Below are 22,378 nucleotides of genomic sequence, written 5' to 3'. Positions count from 1 at the left end.
AGTACTGATCCACGTTCTAAGCTCATCCGCTTTGTTCACAATACCCCTTGCATTAAAACAGACACATCTCAAACCGTCCATCTAAGCGCGTCCCTTCTCTGTCACCTGCCTATCCTCCCTCAAACACTGTCTCCAAGCTTTCTCTATTTGTGAGCCACTGCCTCTTCTCCAGTCTCTTTAGTTCAGTTCAAGATTATAGATGAACTGGAGACATTGGCAAACAGATGCAGGTGAAGAAATGTGAAGTTCTCTGTGAAATCCCTAGTTAAACTCCCATCTGAAATGTGGCACCTCTAACAGTGCAGACATCAGTTAAAATACACTGGTGAACTAGGCTAGGTATTTGAGTGGAAGTCTCTGCAGCAGGATTTCAACCACAAATGAGGCAGAATGAGATAGTTTCAATTAGCTTTTCTTAACCCTTTCATACTTCCAAATCCAAGAACGGCAATTTCCCTTTGGTTATTGAACCAATCGGCACTTGTGACGCTTCTGTAACTAAGTTTCTGTTGATATTTTTTCTCTTGTAAAAAATTGTATATAACTTAAGTTTTATTTATGTTTTCATCGTACTTTTGCACACAACAATAAACTCAACTTTGACAACCGTAATCATTGCAGGTTAGCAACACTACGACCATTTTGATCACTTTGTACTAAAATGGACTTTGATTTTCTTTGTTCTTACCGTACTTTCTTGGAAAAATTGGATATAATTTACACGTTTCTTTTGAATGATGCTTATATGATGCTGCTGCAAGTAAGTTCTTTGCTGCACCTGTGCGTACATGGACTTGTGCAGAATACAAAACTCCACTTTGACAAATCCACGCACTATGAACTTGCAAAATGCAAACTATGCACATTACAACTTCATACATTAGACACATAAATGTGCATTAAAAAATCATAAACAATATGTAGTTTAAGGTAAGATAAACAAATGTTCCATCTCATAAATAAATACTATACAATTAGTTTCTTACACTGAGGCTGCGTATGACGCTGACGAAACCCCTCCATAGTGGAATCCTTGCTGACACAGCCTTTCTTTCAGACTGCCATGCTTGCCGTTCATTCTGCTTGGAGCACGACCAGAGAAGCTGGACTGCAAATCAGCTCGCTTGGCACTAAGCTTTTTGTACTGGGCTTTGACATGGTACTCACAGTATTCGCACTCCATCTGGAATTGAAGGCAGGAAATCAGTCTTTGCAGATGAAGTGAAAGTTCAGTGTGTTCCAAGAGCAATGGCTGAATTAAGTGGTGATGAGAACTTGTAACTAGTAATTTCTTAATTCCAAAACTCCTTTGAAATAATTTAGTTTGAAATTATAGTTTCATCACAGTAGCATAGCGGTTAGCATAATGCTATTACAGGCCAGTGACCAGTTTCCTCCCATGTTCCAAAATGTAAGGGTTAATTGGTCACATTGGTGTAATTGGCTGGCACGGGCTTATTAGGCCAGAAGGGTCGGTGACCATCTTTACAAAAAAAAATGGGGAAAACCACTAATTCCATTCATATTACATCATTTATTTTCCAGCAAATTCAAATTCTTTCTCCATTTTTAAATTATATCTTCAACAAATCCTATAAGGTAATCCCATCAGCAGCTGGGAAATTTATTTTTAATTTTAGTAGAGATACAGCACGGTAGAAACCTACCAGCACATCAAGCCCATGCTGCCCAAATATACCCATGTGACTAATTAACCTACTAACCTTCAGCCTTTGGAATGTGGGAAGAAACTGGAGAACCCAGACGAAACCCACACTCATGAACAAAACATACAAACTCCTTGATCACAGGTGTAGTAAAGTGTTACACTAACTGCTACGCTACTATACTACCCAAATTTAAATTCAAGTATTTAACTAAATTAAGGGTAAAAAAAATTGTATCAGTAATGATTACCAAGAACCTACTGGGTTGTCTTAAAAATCCACCTGCTTCACTAATGTCATTTAAAGAGGGAAATTTGCCATTCCACGGAGTTGACTTTTAATCAGCTTCCTAAGTGGCCTCGAAAACCATATAGTTCAGGAAGCAATTAGGGAATGAATGTAGAGCTTGCTGTTGTGCACATCCTGAGAACAATAAAACTTGGCTGCACACGGTGACATCTCTACAGATACACTACAGGGCGGCATGGTAGCTTAGTGATTAGCATAATACTTTACAGTGCCAGCATTCAATTCCCTCCATTGTCTATAAGGAGTTTGTGTGTTCTCCCCACGACTATGTGAGTTTTCTCAGGTGCTCCGAACTCCACACACCTTCCAAAGATTTACAGACTAGGATTAGCGAGCTGTGGCATGCTATGTTGGCACCAATAAACAAGGCAATATTTGCATGCTGCTCTGCTCCCAGCACATCTTCGGACTGTGTTGGTCATTGATGCAAATGAATCATTTCACTGCATGTTTCGATGTACAAGTACTCTACACAGAGTGGAGATGAATAGGTAATTCCCATGTACAAAATCTACGCATCTCAAACTAATCAGCCACTGCATCTGTGAAAGGCAGCTCAGTAATCCATTAAACAATTTGACAAAATAAACACAATGTTTCATTACTGCTGCATATAAATATGATATCCTGCATACTGTAAAATAATTATAATGGAGGCAAACAGTGAAGACAAAGGAGCAGAATTGGGCAATTTTACCCTTTGGGTGTGCTCCATATTCCATCATGGCTGATTTCTATCCTTCACCTGCTTCTTCTCATCACCTTTGACAGCCTATCAATCAAGAACCTATCAACCTCTGCTTTAAATATACCCAATGACTTGGCCTCCAAATCCACCTATGGCAATAAATTACACAGATTCATTACCCTCTGGCTAAAGAAATTTCTCCCCATCTCTGTTCTATATGGTTGTCCCTCTATTCTGAGGTTGTGCAGTCTAGTCCTAGACTTGCCCACTTGAGGAAACATTCTCCCCACATCCACTCTAACTAGGCTTTTCAGTACTCCATAGGTTTCAATGAGACAGAGTATGTATGTTAGGGAGATTGGTTTCCATGATGTTCTGAACTGTGTACACAAATTTCTGTCATTTCTTGCAATCACTGGTAGAACAGCAGCCATACCAAGTTATTATACATCCAGACAGTATGCTTTCTGTGATGTATTGATAAAAATTAGTGAAGGTCAAAGAGACAGTCATTTTTTTTTCTCTCCTGAGGAAGTAGAGACACTGGTGACCTTTCTTGGCTATGGCGTCTACATGGTCAGGCCAGGATAGGCTACTGGTGATATTCACTCCTAAGAACTTGAAGTTTTCAATCCTTTCAAACTTAGCAATGTTGATGTAGACAGGAGCGTGTGCACCACCCTTTCAATAAATCACTACAGCACTACAGTGTTCTGCTTCCTCCTAGCACTAGACAGTGTCCAGAGAAGGTTCACCAGAATGGTCCCAGGAATAAAAGGGTTAATGTATGAGGAGCGTTTGATGCCTCTAGTCCTGTACTCACTGAAGGTTAGAAGAATGAGGAGGGATCTCAATGACACCTATTGAATATTGAAAGGCCTATAGAGAGTGGATGTTGAAAGGATGTTTCCAATAGTGGGAGAGTCTAGGACCAGAGGGCACAGCCTCAGAATACAAGGACATTCCTTTAAAACATATACGAGGAGGAATTTATTTAGCCAGAGGGTAGTGAATCTGTGGAAGTCATTGCCACAAATGGCTGTGAAGGACAAGTTACTGGGTATATTTAAAGCAGAGTTTGATTATGTTCTGGATTAGCAAGGGTGTCAAAGGTTAAGGGGAGAAGGCAGGGAAATGGGGTTGAGGGTGATAAAAAAAAATCAGCCATGATTGAATAGCAGAGCAAACTCAATGGGGCAAATAACCTAACTTTGCTCCTATGTCTTAAAGTTTATGTAGTGTCTGAGTTTATGAAATGTAGGAGCATAACTGAACAATTCCACAATCCACCATGGAAAACCCATTCACCGATTAGGTCAGGTGGATCAACCACATGATCTGAGCATACAGTCAAAGCTGAGATATTCTTATTATCTCTCAGTCCTAAGGATGCTGGATTCAAGTGTAGGATTTTTATTTTTCTTGTAGTTTAACTTTCCTATTGCTTATAACTTCTATATAATCACCTACAAAGGTGTAATTGTTCAGAAAATTTTCTAGCAATTGTAGTATAGCTGATTCCATATTTTCCAGAAGCTTCTTAGTTTTTCTGTAGCAGGTATCACACCACTTGAATTTGGCTATTTCATAGATAATGTTGTTATCTCTTGTCTGAGTATGAGGCGACTATGAATTTTTTCTCTTTTTCCTTTCTTTGGTCTTTGTTCCTTCGAACACTTAATAGAAAAGCTATAACCACCAAGCTTTATTCCTCATTTTTGACTTCCGAGTAACCTTTGTGTCAATATTACCAGATCTAACATTTGTTGTTGGCAACACATACAAAACGCTCGAGGAACTCAGTGGATCAGTAAACATCTAGAGGGGAATGAGCACCTGGCGTTTTGGGTTGAGACCCTTCCTCAGGACATTTGTCAGATACCTATAGAATGAAAGGTAATTAAATGGACTTGGAAAAATATTATGGGGTTAAAGGGACTAAAGAAGAGAGTGGAATAATTGGAAACTTATGCTGAAAAGCAGGCCCCATCATGACAGGGTGACTGGATACCTTGCACTTTCGGAAGACCCGAGGAACTGGACTGACATGAAAAATGGCTGTAATATAATCTACTGGCTAAACAATTTCTCTTACTGAAATGGACTCACCAAGTTCACTATCTGAGTACAGGGATCTCCATTCTTCTTTTTAGCACGGCATGTTCCCATGTCCAAGGCTTCACCCATGACCAGGATTTTCTGTGGGTGGTCAACAGATAAACAAACCTACAACAGAAAACAACCAGTGAAATAAATGAAGTGAAATGAATTTAAGTACAGCAAACTCAAACTACATAAGTTAGAGAACCACTCACAAACTACTGATCCTGAGATCCCTGATGCCCTGACCAAATAAACCATGACAGAGACATTGAAAATTTTAGAAAGTAAAAGTCATAACTGCCACATTTCCTTTAGTGTTTGGGTTAGTATCAATCTCAGTACTACACAGAAAAACAGTTTGGCACAGACTAGATGGGCTGAAAGGACTACTTCTGTGCTGTAGTTCTGTATGACTAAGGCCAACAGATAACTTAGAAATGAATACCAAAAGATACTGAAATGATGGAAAAAGATTTATCACCAAAATAGGCCATTTAGCCCATCGAGTCCATGCCAAACAAGCACCAATTTTACACTAATCCTATCCTAACCTACACAAAATGTGGAGTCACTCAGCATGTCAGGCACCATCTGTGGCGGGGAATAAATAGTCATGTTTTGGGCTGATGCCCTTCATCAGTCCTCCATAGACACTGCCTGACTTGAGTTCTTTTTGAATGTGTTTCACAACTGGCAGAATCTCTTGTGTTTATTCCTATTCTAACCCATTTTTTTTATTCTGCCCACTTTACCACCAGAGCCAAATTACAGTGGTCAATTAATTTACAAATTATTTAAAGCGGACATTGATAGGTGTCAAAGGTTTTGGGTAGAAGACAGAAGAATGAGGTTGAGAGTGATAATAAATTAATGATGATGGAATGGTGGATTAAACTCGATAAGCAAAATGGCCTAACTCTGCTTCGAAGTCATATGGTCTTATGTTTTTGGAATGAAGAACGAAATCGGAGCCCCCAGCGGAAAGCCATGTAGTCATTGGCAGAATGTGCAAACTCGACAGCACCAGAAGCCAGCACTGAACCTATGGGTTGAACAACTGAAACCCTATCAGTAGTTCCACTGTGCCACCCTGGTCAAAAGATAGTATTTTTTTTAAGCATTAAGGTTACTTTACTGAGGCATCATGGCCAAGGGAGGAGGACTGGTGAGCTCCTGGGCTGGCTTCACTCGCTTCGGCGCTGAACGAACCCAGCCATCGGGCAGCTCCTTCCCTCGCCTCAGTGCTGACCTAGCTTGTGGTTGTAGACTCACTTTCAGGGGCTCTGTGGTTCATGTTCTGTGTATTATTTGCTTATGTTTTCATTGTCTGCACAGTTTTTTTTCTCACATTGGATGTTTGTTGGTCTTTATTGTGTGGGGGTTCTCGTGGATTCTATTGTGTTTCTTTGTTTTCTGGCTGCCTGCAAGATGAATCTCAAGGTCGTATACGGTATACATACTGCGATAATATATTGTATTTTAAACTTTGAAATCTCTAATTACCTACCTCATCCGCTCCATCCCTGGATTTCATCGGATTGGCATTCAGAAGCCCAATGACAGTTCCTGTGTCTGTTTTCCAGAGCTCTTTGTGGACATTTCCAAAGAGAAAGAGAGACAATTTCAAGTTGCTCCGCAGATCACTTAGATTCCATATACTGAAAGTTTTACCCTGAAAAAAAGATTCTATTTCAACTTTTGAAGATAAAAATTAGCTTTATTTGTCACATGTACATTGAAACATACAGTGAGAGGCATTGTTTGCGTCACATGACCAGATCAGCCCAAGGATGTGCTGGGGAAAGTAAGTGTTGCCATGCTTCCAGTGCCAAAATAGCATGCCCACAACTTACTAACTTTAACTTGTACATCTTTCAAAAGTGTGAGAAAACCAGAGCACCCAGGGAAAACTCATGCGGTCATGGGAAAGCTTACAAACGCTTTACAGTGGTAGGAATCGCTATTGCTGGCATCATAGGGCATTACACTAAATGCTATACTACTGTACCACACACATTATTGCTATACAAAAAGTACTCTGAGTGGTATAGTGATTTAAACTTTAACTGATGTTTGGCTGCCTCAACTGGGATTTTCCTGGGTATGAGACCCATCAAAAAATGAAAATCAATTGGTAACTTCATTGTGATGACTGGATTAAATTGATAAATTGGTTTACCCTCCCAGACATTCTCTAATTCCCCCCTCCCATTAGGCAGAAGATATAAAAGCACAAAGGCTCAAGGAGATTCTATTCGCTATTGAGACTATCAAACAGTCCCTTAATACAATAACATGGAATCTTGACTTCACAATCGACCTTGTCATGGCTTTGCACTTTTTTGTCTGCCTGAACTTTCTCTGTAACCATAACACTTTGTTCTGCCTTCTGTTATTGTTTTCTCTTATATTGTCTCAGTGCACTGACGTAATGAAATGATCTGTACAGATGGCTTTTCATTGTACTTCAGTGCACGTGACAATAGGATCAAAATCAGAATCAGGTTTATTATCACTGACATTTCCTGTGAAATTTGTTGTTTGGTTACAACAGTTCAGTACAATAAATAAAATATACCATAAATTACAATAGGTAATACATATAAAAATAAATAAGCAGGGCATAAAGAGAGCAAAAATAGTGAGGTAGTGTTCTTTGGCTCATTGTCCATTGAGATATCTGATGCTGGAGGGGGATGAAATGGTTCCTAAAGCATTAAGTGCGTGTCTTGAGGTTCCTGTACCTCTCATCTGATGATAGTAACGAGAAGAGGGCATGTCCTGGGTGGTGGGGATCATTAATAATGGAGGCCACATTCTTAAGGCAACACCTTTTGAAGATGTTGAAGAAATTTGAAAGCTGAAGAAATTTGGCCTGTTCCCTAAAACCCTCACTAATTTTTATAGATGCACCATAGAAAGCGTTCTTCTAGGGTGCATCACAACCTGGTATTGAAGTTGTCCCATCCAAGACCGGAAGAAGCTGCAGAAGATCGTGAACACAGCCCAGCACATCACACAAACCAATCTTCCATCCTTGGACTCACTTTACACCACACACTGTCGGAGCAGTGCTGCCAGGATAATCAAGGACACAACCCACCCAGCCAACACACATTTTGTCCCTCTTCCCTCCGGGAGAAGGTTCAGGAGCTTGAAGATTCGTATGGCCAGATTTGGGAACAGCTTCTTTCCAACTGTGATAAGACTGCTGAACGGATCCTGATCCGGATCTGGGCCGTACCTTCCAAATATCTGGACCTGACTTGCACTACCTTACTTTCCCTTTTCTAATTATGATTTATAATTTAAATTTTTATTATATTTACTTCGATTTGTATTTCAGGGAGCGCGAAGCGCAGAATCAAATATCACTGTGACGATTGTACGCTCTAGTATCAATTGTTTGGTGACAATAAAGTAAAGATGCCGTTAACTGTGGGAGGCTTGTGCCCATGATGGAGCTGGCTGAGCTTACAACCCTCTGCAGCTTTTTCCCGATCCTGTGCAGTATCCCCTTCAATAATAAACCGATTTATCAATATGATATGGTAACTTATGTTTGTGGTGCCCGGCTTCTAAAGCTGATTCCCTGAAATGGCCATTTATACACATGATCTATATACAGGTGTCCCCCACTTTACAAATGTACGCTTTACGCCACTTCGCTTTTACAAAAGACCTACATTAGTAACCTGTTCTCGCATTACAAAAATGACTTTCGCTTTTACCATAATTCTTCCCATATAAATTAATGGTTCTTCGCTTTACGCCATTTCGGCTTAAGAAAGGTTTCATAGGAACACTCTACCTTTGTAAGGGGCGGGGGGGGGGGGCACCTGTATCTAGCAGAAACAAGAAAATAAATTTCTATCCCCAAGAGTCAGGAATTTTCAACTTCTACAACAATTAAAATTTGAATAAAAGAATAATATTTAACATATACCATCAACATTTATTGCCACATTACAGAATCACCTTCAAATATTGAACATACATTATTGGAACTCTGTGGTGTGATTTTCTTGATGATAACCCCAAATGTCACCCAGTCCACGTCCTCAAGCTTTTCATTTGCAAGCTTTGAGCAGAGCTGGGAGAACCTGATCAGCTTTCGTCCATGCATCTTTCTCTCCATCTCTGTTGACGAAACAATTGGATTTCTATTGGGAGAGAGGCATTTGAAACTTGTAAGACAGTATTTCTCAAGAGCTAAATGTAAAAGGTTAATATTAAAAGAAAATGAATCGCGTTATTAAGTTACAGTAACTTTTCAGAAAAGTTAGAATTTTGACTTGATACAGTTATGCAACATGGAAACAGACTCTTTGGCCCAACTGGTCCATGCTGACCAAGATGCCCATCCAAGCTAGTTCTATTTGCCCGCGTTTGCTCCATAACCTCCTAAACCTTTCCAATCCATTTATTATTTTTAGGTTTATTTTCCTTTTTGCATTTACTAACTTTGTTGTCTTTTGCACATTGGTTGCATATTTACTGTGAATGCCTATAAGAAAATGAATCTCACAGTAGTACATTGGTGACATATATGTTCGAAGTAATAAATTTACTTCGAAGCTTGAGATCTCACTGGCCTCCTTCCACAATGCTAACCACATCAAAACAAATTTATTGAAGATGAAACACGATGCATCATTAACTGGATGCTATAAATGCATGATCTTTGTTCACAGTGCTCCATCTAGTGAGTTCATGAAGAACTGACATTACTTATTTAATCATACTCTAAATGCAAATTAACACAAAATCACCTGCTTTTGGGATCAAAAACAAATTCTTATGAGAAATTTTTGAGATTGCTGACTGCCCTCATTATATCCTTGGATGTGTGTTTTTAATGGAAATGACACATTTTACTATATGCTCCAATGTACGTAATAAATAAATCTGAATCTGAGTTGTGATCTTCCCAAAGACCTAGTGATTGTCAAATGACAAGGTGTATGATGTAGGACTGGGCCACTACACTCAGTCAGGAGCTCAGCTAGCTTATTTAAGTTACCCGAGTGGAAAATGCCAGAATTACACGAGTAGCAGATAGATGCTGTATTGAGTGATCCAGCTCTTAACTGCACTTTGGAATTCAACAAATAGGTAATAAATATTACTAAAGAACTGCATGATACTATTGGCTAAAGGCAGCACGGTAGCACAGAGCTATTACAGTGCCAGCAACTCGGCTTCAATTCCACAGCTGTCCGTAATCCCTTTGTATATTCTTCTCGTGACCACATGGGCTCCCTCCGGGTGCTATGCTTTTCTCCCACATTTCAAAGATGTACAGGTTAGCAGGTTAATTCATCATGAGTATAATGGGCAGCGTGGGCTCATTAGGCAAGAAGGGCCTGTTACTGTGCTGTATTTTTAAATGAATAAACAGACTGAAAGTAAATACTGTGATTTGTTAACAAGGCAGATTATTAGATATGTTAATTGGCAATTTCTAAAGACTTAAAAGGTAAACACAATATGCTGATAGACTGGAGCAACTTTCCAACATAGAAGGAACACTTTTGAGTTGAACAGAAGACAATTAGCAGAGCACTCAATTACAGTACCTTAATCTCAAGCCAGAGAATTTATCCACAGATACATCAGTATTTGCTGCTCGTGACGTTCCTGGGCTTCCATAAGCTCGCGAAGTTGTGGGCAAGTTTTGATGATTTGCATTGTGTTTTTTCTGATGCTGACGTGGCTGCTCATTTCCAGGTGGAGTTGGAGGACTTCTCTCTGTCCAGGAAATTAAGAAACACATTTCACAAAGTTTTATTGATCACTCAAAAAGAAGGCACTAAAGCGGCTCTACTTAATTAGGAGTTTGAGAAGATGAGGGATGTTATCACAATTGTACAGAGAAATTGACTGGGTGCATCATAGCCTGGTATATAGCCTCCAATACACAGGATCACAAGAGGCTGCAAGGGTTGCATCTTAGGCACAACCCACCCCGCCATTAAGGACATCGTCAAGTGCCTCAAGAAGCTGACATCTATCATTAAGGACCCTCACTATCCACGACATGCTATCTTTGCATTACTAACAAGCAGGAGGAAGACCCACATTCAATATTTTAAGAAGAGTTACTTTCACTCAATTATTAGATTTTTTGAATGGTCCATGGCGCTCGGCAGAGGATGGCACTCGGGAGGCTGCATCGGAGGGGCTGGTCGGAGGCTCGAAATTTTCGGACAGACTCAGAGTCTGCTGTCGTCGGGTGCTTCCGAGGCATTAATTGTCAGTGCCTGGAAGTTTATGGCAGGGAGAGTTTCTCCCTTTTTGCTGCCTGATATCGGGACTATCGGAGTCGATCGGGACTTGAGACTTTTTTTTACCGTGCCCATGGACTGTTCTTTATCAAATTATGGTATTGCTTTGCACTGCTGTAACTATATGTTATAATTATGTGGTTTTGTCAGTGTTAGTCTTTGGTTTGTCCTTTTTTTTGTGTTATCAATCTGGAGGAACATTGTATCATTTCTTAATGCATGCATGCATTTCTAAATGACAATAAACAAGGACTGAGTGTCCTCATAATCTAATCTAATGAACTCTACCCCGTTGTTCGTCTTTTGTGCTGTCATTGTAACTTACGATAACTTTTTACGTTTTGCATTGTATGCTGCCGCAAAGCAACAAATGTCACAACATTTGATATGAAAATGATAACAGAGATTCTGATTTGCTTCTTGCTTACAAAGTAGTAATTGCAAATTATTGCTTTTGAAATGCATTGTTCTCAGATCTAAAGCTAACATATTGCTAACATTACTGAAGCAGCTTAATGCTCCTACCAGTACAATGGGAATTCCTACATATATAGAAGCAAAAGGTCATTGGTGCCTTGAGTTGCTTCACTTCCTTTATCCAGAATGTTCACTTTGTGCCTTCCAACAGTGTGCACATCCCACAATCTGCCCCATTGGGTTGTTTTTCCCCAGTAAGAGGATATTTCCCATGTTTTTCTTATTCCACTACACCATCCCCCTCATTTCCCAAAAATTTTGAAGAAATTCTTGTTTCCTCTGCATGCTTCCCCATTCTCAAGAGGTAAGACTCATCTCCTGCAACCAACCCACTCCCCCTAGCAGTCTTTCCCAAATAAGACTGGCATTTCTGCATCCCTACTTCTGCAGCTGAAAAAGATCAGAACGTCCCTGGAGTCAAATATAAAAACAATGGACAGACTTTAACTACATTGTTACGCTTAAATAATTTACTAATTTTACACTGGTGAATTTATTGTACTGTATAAGTTCTACAGCTTCTATTAGACAAATAAGTATACCACAAAGCATTAATTATCATAGCTAATGTTACAGATGCAGTTTCAACTGCTCTAGTTACGTACAATGTTACATTAAATACATCAATACAGGAAAGATTTTTTGTTTTAGAATTCCAGCATCAGCAATTCTTTTGACTTTCACGCTTTATCTTCATTCATAGAATAAACACTCAGTGGCCACTTTATTAGGTACACCTGCTCATTAATGTGAATATTTTATCAGCCAATTATGTGGCGGCAACTCAATGCCTTGAAGCATACAGACATGGTCAATGGGTTCAATTGTTGTTCAGACCAAATGGGGAAAAAATGATTTTGGCCATGGAATGATTGTTGGTGCCAAACGGGGTGGTTGAATACATCAGATACAATTCTCCTTGGATTTTCATGCACAACAGTGTTTAGTTAGAGCTTAAATGGTGCAAAAAACAAAACAACATCAAGTGATGCCAGTTCTGTGGGCGAAAACACCTTGTTAATGAGAGAAGCCCAGAGGAGAATGGACAGACTGGGTCAAGCTGACAGGAAGGTGCCAGTAACTAAAATAACCACGCGTTACAACAGTGGTGTGCAGGAGAGCATCTGTGAACACACAACACAGTGGACAGGCCACTGAATGTATTCATACACTCACGTCACTAAATGTGTCTAAGCAACTGTTATAAAGCAAAGTTTTCACCTTGCTTGATAAGTAATTTCTGGCATTTTCTATTTTAGATTTCCAGCATCATCAGTTCTGTTGACTTCCACAACTTTTTCTTTTTTTCATTCAAAGAACATAGAACATTACAGCACCGTACAGGCTCTTTGTCCCACAATGTGGTGCAGACCTTTTAACCAACTCTATGGGTTAGATTGATTTTACAGTAAGTTAACATGTTGGCACAACATCAAAATGAAAGAAATGGGTCTAAATTTTAGACCATACCCCATAATCCTAGCCTCTCAATCAGTTACAAACATCACAGCTCTATTAAGCAAATGTGACAGATCTTCACCTGACATTTCCACATCTGTAAGCAAACATGTTCAACATGCGAGCAGCAATCTATTCATTACCTTTTGGTGACTTCGTAGGCTCTGGGGCTTTATGTGACTTGCTTTTCAAAAGATCATGCTGAACACTAGAGGATGACCTACATCGATCTTGCTGAAAAGAATTGTTTTTCTTGATGTTTTGTGAAGTACACATCCCTTGACCTGTTGAAACATAAGGTTGAACCAAATACTTAAAGGAAACAAGAAGCAATTACTGGTACCAAAAGGAAGATCAGATCTGCTGAAACAACACACTATTTTTATTTTGCTTTATATTAGGATTAAAGTCAAACAAATAAATATAGATGTCGGGTACATCTAATCCAGGTGAAAGCTGTAACATTCCTACCATAAAACTCCATCCCTGAGATTTCTAAGATTTGACACCAAATATCAAAAGGCAAAAATACTGGGCAAGTATCCCAGAGATATTGTCTAGTGACATGGAGATATGTGCTCAAATAACACTATGTAAGATAGTGAACTTTAAATCTGGTTAACAAAAATAAATGAGCAATAAAAAACTAGCATCAGCAATAATGACCATGAAACTACAATAAAAACCAACAACAATGGGCTTCACCGTTGTTCATATGGAAGGACATTTGCCATCACTATCCAGCCTATTCTATGCATGACTCTCATTTCCTCTCTGAAAAAGTTTAGGTTGATCATAACTGATACACATTGTAGAAGCTCACATGTATTGTTCCAGGAGACTTCATATCTTATGAGCATAGGTAGAGTGAGTTAGGGTTTTCCTCTTTGGAGAGAAGGAGAAAGAGAAGTGACTTGATATTGGTCTACAAGATGATGAAGCATAGATAAAGTGGGCAGTCAAAAACATTTCCCAGGGTGGAAACGGAATAATTTTAAGCAGACTGGCAGAAAGAATAGGGGGGATGTCAGAGGCAAGTTTTGGGTGTGTGGAATGCACTACCGGGGTGGCGGTAGAGCCAGCGAAGATTAGGGACATTTAAAAAACTCATAGATAGACACATGGATTATAGAAAACTGGAGGGCTATGAGAGAGAGAAGTGGAATTGATCTTGGAGAAGGTTAAAAAGCTGGTACAACAATGTGGGCCAAAAGCCCAGTGCTATTCTATGTTGTTCTGTCAGCTTACTAAGGGCAGTAATGATGGGTTATAAATACTTGCTTCAGTTTCTTGCCAATGAATAATAAAAATCAAATTTCAAACATCAGATAAAAAGGTACTGCAAAAGAGCAGATCATGAGAAAATAAAACAAAGCATGCCAACTTCGGGACTACAGATACACCAGATGTCCAGAGTTTTGAATAATACAGCCCATTTCATACATGGTCAAGCTCTGTGTCCACTTGATAAATCAGTGATCAGTTCTGAAAGTCCACCGGGGAAGTCAGAGGACAGTTATCCGCAAGCCCTCTGGAGGCTGGAGTTGGAGGACTGACTGTGAGTATGAGCGGGTGGGAGGAAGGGGGAAAGGAGCTTGTTTTGATGTTGTTATTTTACTTTTTGTTGTGTTCTGTTTATTCGAATCCTTCTGTCAAACAGTAAGGCTGATCAACACCTCCACCCACTAACACACCCAATCACCAGTACTTTATTATTTCCTGTCAGTCACCCTAAATACCGACACTCCTGTGCCTAGCATCACTTTACGGGCATACAATCAATCTATGTATGTACGCTATATTATGTATTTACATTTATTGTGTTTTATTTATTACCATGTTCTTTATCTTTTGTGTTTTTTTTGTGCTGCATTGGATCCACAGTAACAATTATTTCATTCTCCTTTATACTTGTTTAGAGGAAATTACATTAAACAGTCTTGAATCTTTTGCTGTGTTCTATATTGTTCTGCTGAACATAGTGGGCATGCTATATTGGTGCTGGAATATGTGGTGACACTTGGAGGCTGTCCCCAGTTTATCCTTAGGTTGTCCTGGTTATTAACAAAACCAACACATTTCACTGTATGTTTCAATGTACATGTGATAAATAAATGAATTTGAATCTGATTGTTTTGTTCTCACCGAGAAATTGCTTCATACCCTGCACCTTCAGCTTGTTGTCAGGTGAGTCCTTTCTAGAACTTGCAATGCAACTCCGTCCATCTGCAACTTTTGTCAACCGCTGCTGTAATTTTTCCATCTGCTCCTTCATCCTTTCAAGTTCCTCTATCGAGAAAGAATACAAGGATTTTGAAGTCAGCATTAAATCCCAAACTATAAAAGTTTAAACATGACAGAAGCTAGAGGAACTCAGCAGGTCAAGCAGCAGCTATATGCAGATGACATTTCATGCTGAGATTCTTAACAGGACCCATATCATTACATCTCTCAGCTTCTTGCTTCATCCCAATCTTCTACCTCCCTCACTCAAATGCCATCACCCTCCTCACCTGGAATCACCAATCACGTGCCAGCTTTCGTTCCATCCATTACCCTCGCAGTTTTATACTGGCTATCCCTTTCTTTTCAGTCCAGATAGCAAGCCCAAATGTCAACTATCAATTTCCCTCCATAGATGCTACCTGACCTACTGAGTTCCTGCAGCATTTTGTGTTGCTCCAGACTTCTGCACCTTCAGTCTCTTGGGTCTCCACATAAATTTAAAATAGGTGCTTATCTGCAAAAATTTTAAAACATATGGGCTCATCTGCTTCATCTCAAAGAAACACATGATGCATGTAAAAGTAATAAACACAAGAGATTCTGAGGATCCTGGAGACCCTGAGCAACAGACACAAAATAATGGAAGAACTCAGTAGGTCAGTTAGCATCTAGGGAGAGGAGTAAACAGTTGATATGTCAGGCTGAGACCCTTCATCAGGTCTGGGCTGATGAAGCCCAGATTATGCAGATTAACTGGATAATTGCCCAGTCCTGATTCAGATTCAGATTCACTTTATTGTCATTTAAAAACCACAAATGCAATGCAGTTAAAAAAATGAGACAACGTTCCTCCAGAATGATATCAACAAAGCACATGACAAAATAGACTACACCAGAAAATCCAGATAACGTTTGGCAATCCCCAATCCAGAGTCCAGAGAGGCTGCTGCGTATTAATATCGCGCTACCATCTTAGCGCGTTCCCCGGAAAGGTGCTCCAAATCCACCAGACAAAACAAGACCAAAAACTAAAGCTACAAGACCTGCACAAAACCACATAGTTACAACAGAACAAACAATACCATAATTTGATTAAAAATTAGACCATGGGCACGGTAAAAAATAGTCCAAAGATGTTAAAAGACTATAAGTTCGTAAGAAACCACCACAGTTTCCACAAGTCCTCAGGGTCCCAATAGACTCGTCATCCCACACCGGCAGCAGAAGGGAATAACCCAGCTATGGACTTCCATGGAGCCGCCCGACTCAGCCTCGCAGACGCAGCACACAATGAAAGCTCCATCGAACCCAGCCTTGCAGACACAGCACACACTGAAAGCGACCTGACCGCAGCGGACTCCAAGTCCGTCGAACCTCCGACCATCCCCTCCGGCACAGCTTCTCTGAGCACCATCCTCTGCCGAGTGTATTAAGACAACCCCGCCAATGGCCACCGGCAACATGACCCCGAGGACTGGGGGCCTGTTCTTCTCAGCAGAGACCCGGACCTCACAGCAGCAGCAGCAACGAAGAGGGCCTTCCTTGAGATTTCCAGATGTTCCTCCGTGCTCCGACGTCCATTTTTCATTAGATTAGGATTGCGCACAACACCCCTGCTTAACAAATAACATTTCAGCTCCGGAGTGGCCGCTGCAAGCTGCGTCGCGCTGCCATCTTGTTCTTGATGAAGGCTCTTAGCCCGAAATATTGTTTATTCCTCTCCATAGATGCTGTCTGACCTGCTGATTTCTTCAAGCACTTGTGTTTGATGCATCTAAAAGGCTTTTAAATCCTTTGGGCATCTTAGCTGCTTCACAACCAAAGACAATTTGCCCATGACAAATTTCAAAAATTGGCACTATCATGATATATAATCAACGCCCGTGATGTTGGGATAAACAATTGCAGAGCACCCAAATCCTCAACCACTGTAACCACAGTCAACATTTATTGATCATCTGTAACAGTGACTAGTGATAAATTTCCTTTCTGAAGCACTGTAGTCCCTCCTCCATAGTGCTATTGGTTAGGAAATTCTGAATTTTGACCCTTACTCATGTGGGCAATGATACATTTCCAAATGCTTTTCAGTGCAGAGGAACTTGCATGTGATAAGTGTTCCTAGTTTTCTTCTTTCCTCATCTTTCTGGTGATAAGATGCTATGAAACAAGTTTTTCACTATATCTCAGCACATGTGACAATAATAAACCAATCCCAATACATGACTTCCTGAATTGAGAATTCAAAGAATTGACAGCATTTCCTGTTTTTACTACACCATATTAGATGAGTCATTTCCAGATTAATGAGCCTCATTGCTACAACAACAGAAGACTGCAGATCTTTGATTGAGCATTTGACCATTTAGAAAAGAAACCAACTTACTGATTAGCATTACACAAATTCATATTATTCAGCCCTTCAAACCAGCTCCATTATTCAAAAGTATCATATTGATTGCCTACTCCACAACATATCCTTGGCCTTTCTTCATATGCCTGGATTTTTTCTGAAAGTGGCTGGATTCATTTTTCCGGAGTAAACCTTGGCCTGCCTCGTTAATCCTCAGTACCATCTTCAGCAGTGGAAAATGTCAATGATGGAACGGGTGAGCAGCTCCAAGCTCTTGGACAGCCACACCTCGGAGGCTCAGTTTATCTCTACATCGCAGCTTGACTAACTGGGTATTTCCTACAGCTCTGCATTTTACATGTTTTTTTTTTATCATTTTTACTTAGAGATACAGCACAGAACAGGCCCTTCCAGTCCTTCGAGCTGATTCACCCAGCAACTCCCCCAGTTTAACCCTAGCCTAATCAGGGGACAATTTTCGATGACCAATTAACCGGTACAGCTTTGGACTGTGGGAGGAAACCAAAGAAAACTCACACATTTCATGGAAAGGACATCTAGACTCCTTACAAATGAAGTCGAAACTGAAATCCGAATTCCAATGTCCCAAGTTGTAGTAGCGTCACATGAACTGCTACCTTGCCGTAGCAGAACAAAGAACAGTACAGGCCCCTCAGCCCACAATATTGTGCCACATTTTAACCTACTCTAAGATCAATTAACCCTTCCCCACTGCATGGCCCTCCATTTTCCTTTCATCCATGCTCCTTTGTTTGTTTTCTCTTTCACCATCAGAACTCATTAAACTAACAGCAAAATAGTTTAATCAACATCTTTTCACCAAGGTAATACTGGCCTCACACATTCCACTTGTCCTATTTATCAGATCAATACCCTCGTTTCAACTTATTTCATGTCTTTTCCACTTGAAAAAATTGTATTCAAACTGAAATGTTAACTTCTTTTCTCTGAGTTCTATATCCACTAACCCTTAATCTGGAACAGATGCTCTAATGGAATACAAAAATAATTGTTCTTCATTAGGTACTGCAAATGGTTACGAGGAGGTGTATGGGATTGAGATAAATCAGCTGTTTGAGTGGTACTGCAACAATGACCTTGTACTCTACATCAGCAAGACCAAGGAACTGAGGTGGAGTTCAGGAAGGGGAAGTTGGGAAAACACACACCAGTCCTCATCAAGGAATCAGCAGTAGAAAAGGTGAGCAGCTCCAAGTTCCAAGGTGTCAATGTCTCCAAAGATCTGAACTGGATGCAACTTATTGATGAAAATACGAAAAAGGCTACACTTCATTAGCAGTTTGAGGAGATTTGGTATGTCAAATTTCCACAGATGTACCGTGGAGAGCATTCTACCTGGCTGCACCACCATCTGGTATGGAGGTGCCATTGCACAGGATCGGAAAAAGCTGCAGAGGATTGTAAATTCAGCCAGCTCCATCATTAAAACCCCGCACCACCAGGTACATGCTCTCAGAAAGTACGTACAGGGAGCCTGAAGACACACACTCTAAGTTTTAGGAAAATCTGCTTCCCCTGCACTATCAGATTTCTGAACGGACAATGAACCCACGTACACTACCTCACTATTTTAGCTCTTTTCTCACTATTTGATTTATTTTTTGTATACGAGGGGTGATTGATAAGTTTGTGTCCTAAAGTCAATTTTAGAAAACCTAGCACATTTATTTTTCCTACATTTACACACTTAGTCCAGCGGTTGTGGAGCATACGGATCCTTCTTTGTAGAAGTTGGCATCTTGGACCTCCAGAAGTGGTCCACAGCATGGGGTGATTAATAAGTTTGTGGCCTAAAGTAGAAGACGAGTTATTAACTTCCAACTTTCTGCAGTTTCACTCCAAGAGTTGAACTGTACATGCATGTAACGAGAGATGCATAACTCATCTCCTTTCACCTTAGGCCACAAACTTATCAATCACCCCATACTGTGGACCACCTGGAGGTCCAAGATGCTCTCATTAGATGCACATGCAGTTCAACTCTTTGAGTGATTATGCAGAAAGTTTGAAGTTAATAACTCATCTCCTTCTACCTTAGGCCACAAACTTATCAATCACTCCTCGTATATTTATTGCAATTTATAGTTTTTTTTATAAATTGCACTGTACTACTGCTGCTAAACAACAATTTCATGAAATAGGTTGGTGATATTAAACCTGATTCCAACAACTAGGATTTTTTGAGCACCAATCAGAACATGAAAAGACCAGCAGCCAATGCTCTTGTAAATACCAGTTCTCATCAGTACATCTGACTGTCCTCCCATTTCTCTGATAAATTAAACAAGACAATACCTTCTAATTCCAGCTTGGATTTTTCAGATTTCTTCTGACCAGGAATGGAAGATGTATGTTCATTTATTTCTGTTGCATCTGTAATACTCCTGCTCTCCCCTTCCTCTTCTTCCAAATCGTCCACATCCCCAAAGAGAGCACTGAGTTCTTTAGCATGGGCGTCATCCTCCTCCTCCTCCTTGTCGAACAGTTCATCCCACTCATCAGCCTCAAATGATCCCTCCACACTCTGTTCATCCTGTGAACATCCTGCTTCAGCAACAGTCTCTTCCTCCTCATTTTCATCCAAAAGAGATGCTAATAAATCCAGATCATCATTGTCTGTTGACAATAAAAACATTAGTCAGAATGTACAATGTCAGTACTTCAAAATAATCTTGCTTAAAGCATGATAGTTTTCAATAAAGATTTAAAAATTAAATTTATTTTAAAAGAATCAGAATTTTTTCAATGCTATTGAAATTCTCCTACCTTCCATGGCATAAGAATATGGTTAATGAGGTTTCAGAAAACGCCAAGCACTGAAAAATGAAATGAATGAAATTTTATTTCGGTCAGTAAAATCATAACAAAAAGCATCATTTTCAACGATGATTTCATAAGACAAAATTTTTTTTTAAATCTTTAAAACAGACATAAAGGGTGTAGGCTGAGGCTACAGATTATTACGCCTACCCCTCTTACTTATACAAACACATATTTGGTGTCAATCATCACATCAAAACATAAAATTTCATAATCTTTTAACACAAAATCCAATTCCGTATCATTTATTTACATTACTCCCATTCATTTTAAATCATGTATTTTATATTTCATTAAATTATTTTAAAATAATTTTTTAAACTAGTTAAGTGTGGTGCATGTTTTTAAATTCTCACTACAACTGTTCCATAGATTCACCCCTCTGACTGAAATACAATGAATTTTTACATTTGTTCTTATCCTTTGTTTTTGAAATATACATGTTCCTCTCAGATCATGCTGGCTTTCTTTCATTTTAAACAATCTTTGGCTACTTTGTGGTAACTGTCCATTTTTTTTTACTTTATACATAATTTGTATTATTTTAAAATCTACAAAATCTCTGAATTTTAAAGTGGTTAGTTGAATAAATAGTGGATTGGATGGCTCATAATAACTTGACTTATTTACAATTCATATGGCTTTCTTTTGAAGTAGAAAAATTGAATTTGTATATGTTTAGTATGTATTTCCCCATACCTCTACACAGTAAGTCATGTATGGGACTATAAGTGAACAGTATAATGTATACAAAGATTCCTGATTTAAGAAATTTTGCGCATTGTACAGTATTGCAATAGATTTAGACATTTTTGCTTTGACATAATTTATATGTTGTTTCCAGCTTAATTTATTATCTGTTACCACTCCTAAAAATTTTGTTTCAGATACCTTATCAACTTCAACATAATTTATTCTGTTTACTATATGAGTTTGGTACACGGTTTCCAAATATTATGGTTCAGTTTTACTTAGATTCAGTGATAACTTGTTAGTATCAAACCATTTCTTTATAACTTTTAGTTCTTTCCCTACTGTATCCAAAAGTTGTTTCAGATGTTCCCCACTACAAAATATAGTTGTATCGTCAACAAATAATATACATTTTAGTGTCTGAGAAACCATACATATATCGTTTATATACAAAATGAACAGCAATGGACCAAGCACTGAACCTTGTGGAACCCCACAAGTTACCCTCAAAAGTTTTGAATTCGAGTTGTTTATATGTACATACTGATACCTGTCTTCCAAATAACTACTTAACCAGGCATGTGCCACCCCTCTAATACCATATCTTTCTAATTTTGTTAATAATGGTGTCAAATGCTTTTTTTAGATCAAGGAATATTCCCACTGTGTATTCATTTCTTTTACAGAATCTATTAATGCTATTGTAGTGGTTGTTTTTTTCTGAAACCACATTGCTGTTCACAGAGTATACTATGTTTTGTTATAAAATCACTTAACCTTCTTACAAATATTTTTCCAATATTTTGGAAAACTGTGAGAGCAAAGAAACTGGCCTATAATTTGAAAATACATGTTTATCTCCTGCTTTGTATATTGGAATGACCTTGGCTATTTTCAATTTATTGGAAATTTTTCCAGCAATCAAAGACTGATTAGATATGAGTCAGTGGTTTCACAACACAATGTTTTTAATTAAATACATATCATATCCATTCCAATCTGTTGATTTACTCTTTGATTTATATACTATATTATTTATTTTTCCTCAGTTGCTCTAATAAACATAGAGTAAGTGGTTGAGTCATGTACGCTAACAACATTTAAGACACTTGGAAACGTTCATGGACCAGAAAGTGATGTGGGCCAAACATAAGCGAATGGGGTTAGTTTGGATGGGCATGCTGGTCTGCATGCAACAGGTGGGCTGAAAGGCCAGATTCCCTGCCGTGTAACCAGAGTCTGTGCCTGTCCCCTC

General features: G+C 39.2%; 1 protein-coding gene across 3 annotated transcripts in view; it reads right to left on the bottom strand.

The window, feature by feature from the left end:
- mcm10 (minichromosome maintenance 10 replication initiation factor) overlaps nt 1-22,378 on the bottom strand; it is a 71,439-nt gene that overhangs the window by 47,078 nt on the left and 1,983 nt on the right. For all 3 annotated transcript variants that reach the window (XM_073066571.1, XM_073066570.1, XM_073066572.1), the window contains exons 2-10: nt 20,377-20,426; nt 19,906-20,226; nt 15,135-15,278; nt 13,133-13,273; nt 10,347-10,518; nt 8,765-8,930; nt 6,275-6,439; nt 4,774-4,890; nt 987-1,183 (exon numbers count right to left, since the gene is read on the bottom strand). In XM_073066571.1, the coding sequence (XP_072922672.1) occupies nt 987-1,183; nt 4,774-4,890; nt 6,275-6,439; nt 8,765-8,930; nt 10,347-10,518; nt 13,133-13,273; nt 15,135-15,278; nt 19,906-20,226; nt 20,377-20,383 (1,430 nt within the window). In that variant the 5' untranslated portion in view covers nt 20,384-20,426. The remainder of the gene's footprint in view (nt 1-986; nt 1,184-4,773; nt 4,891-6,274; nt 6,440-8,764; nt 8,931-10,346; nt 10,519-13,132; nt 13,274-15,134; nt 15,279-19,905; nt 20,227-20,376; nt 20,427-22,378) is intronic.

The sequence above is a fragment of the Hemitrygon akajei genome, chromosome 14 (genome assembly GCF_048418815.1).
Source record: "Hemitrygon akajei chromosome 14, sHemAka1.3, whole genome shotgun sequence".
Taxonomy (NCBI): domain Eukaryota; kingdom Metazoa; phylum Chordata; class Chondrichthyes; order Myliobatiformes; family Dasyatidae; genus Hemitrygon; species Hemitrygon akajei.
The sequence above is the reverse complement of the archived record's forward strand: the minus strand, read 5'-3'. Positions and strand labels throughout refer to the sequence as shown.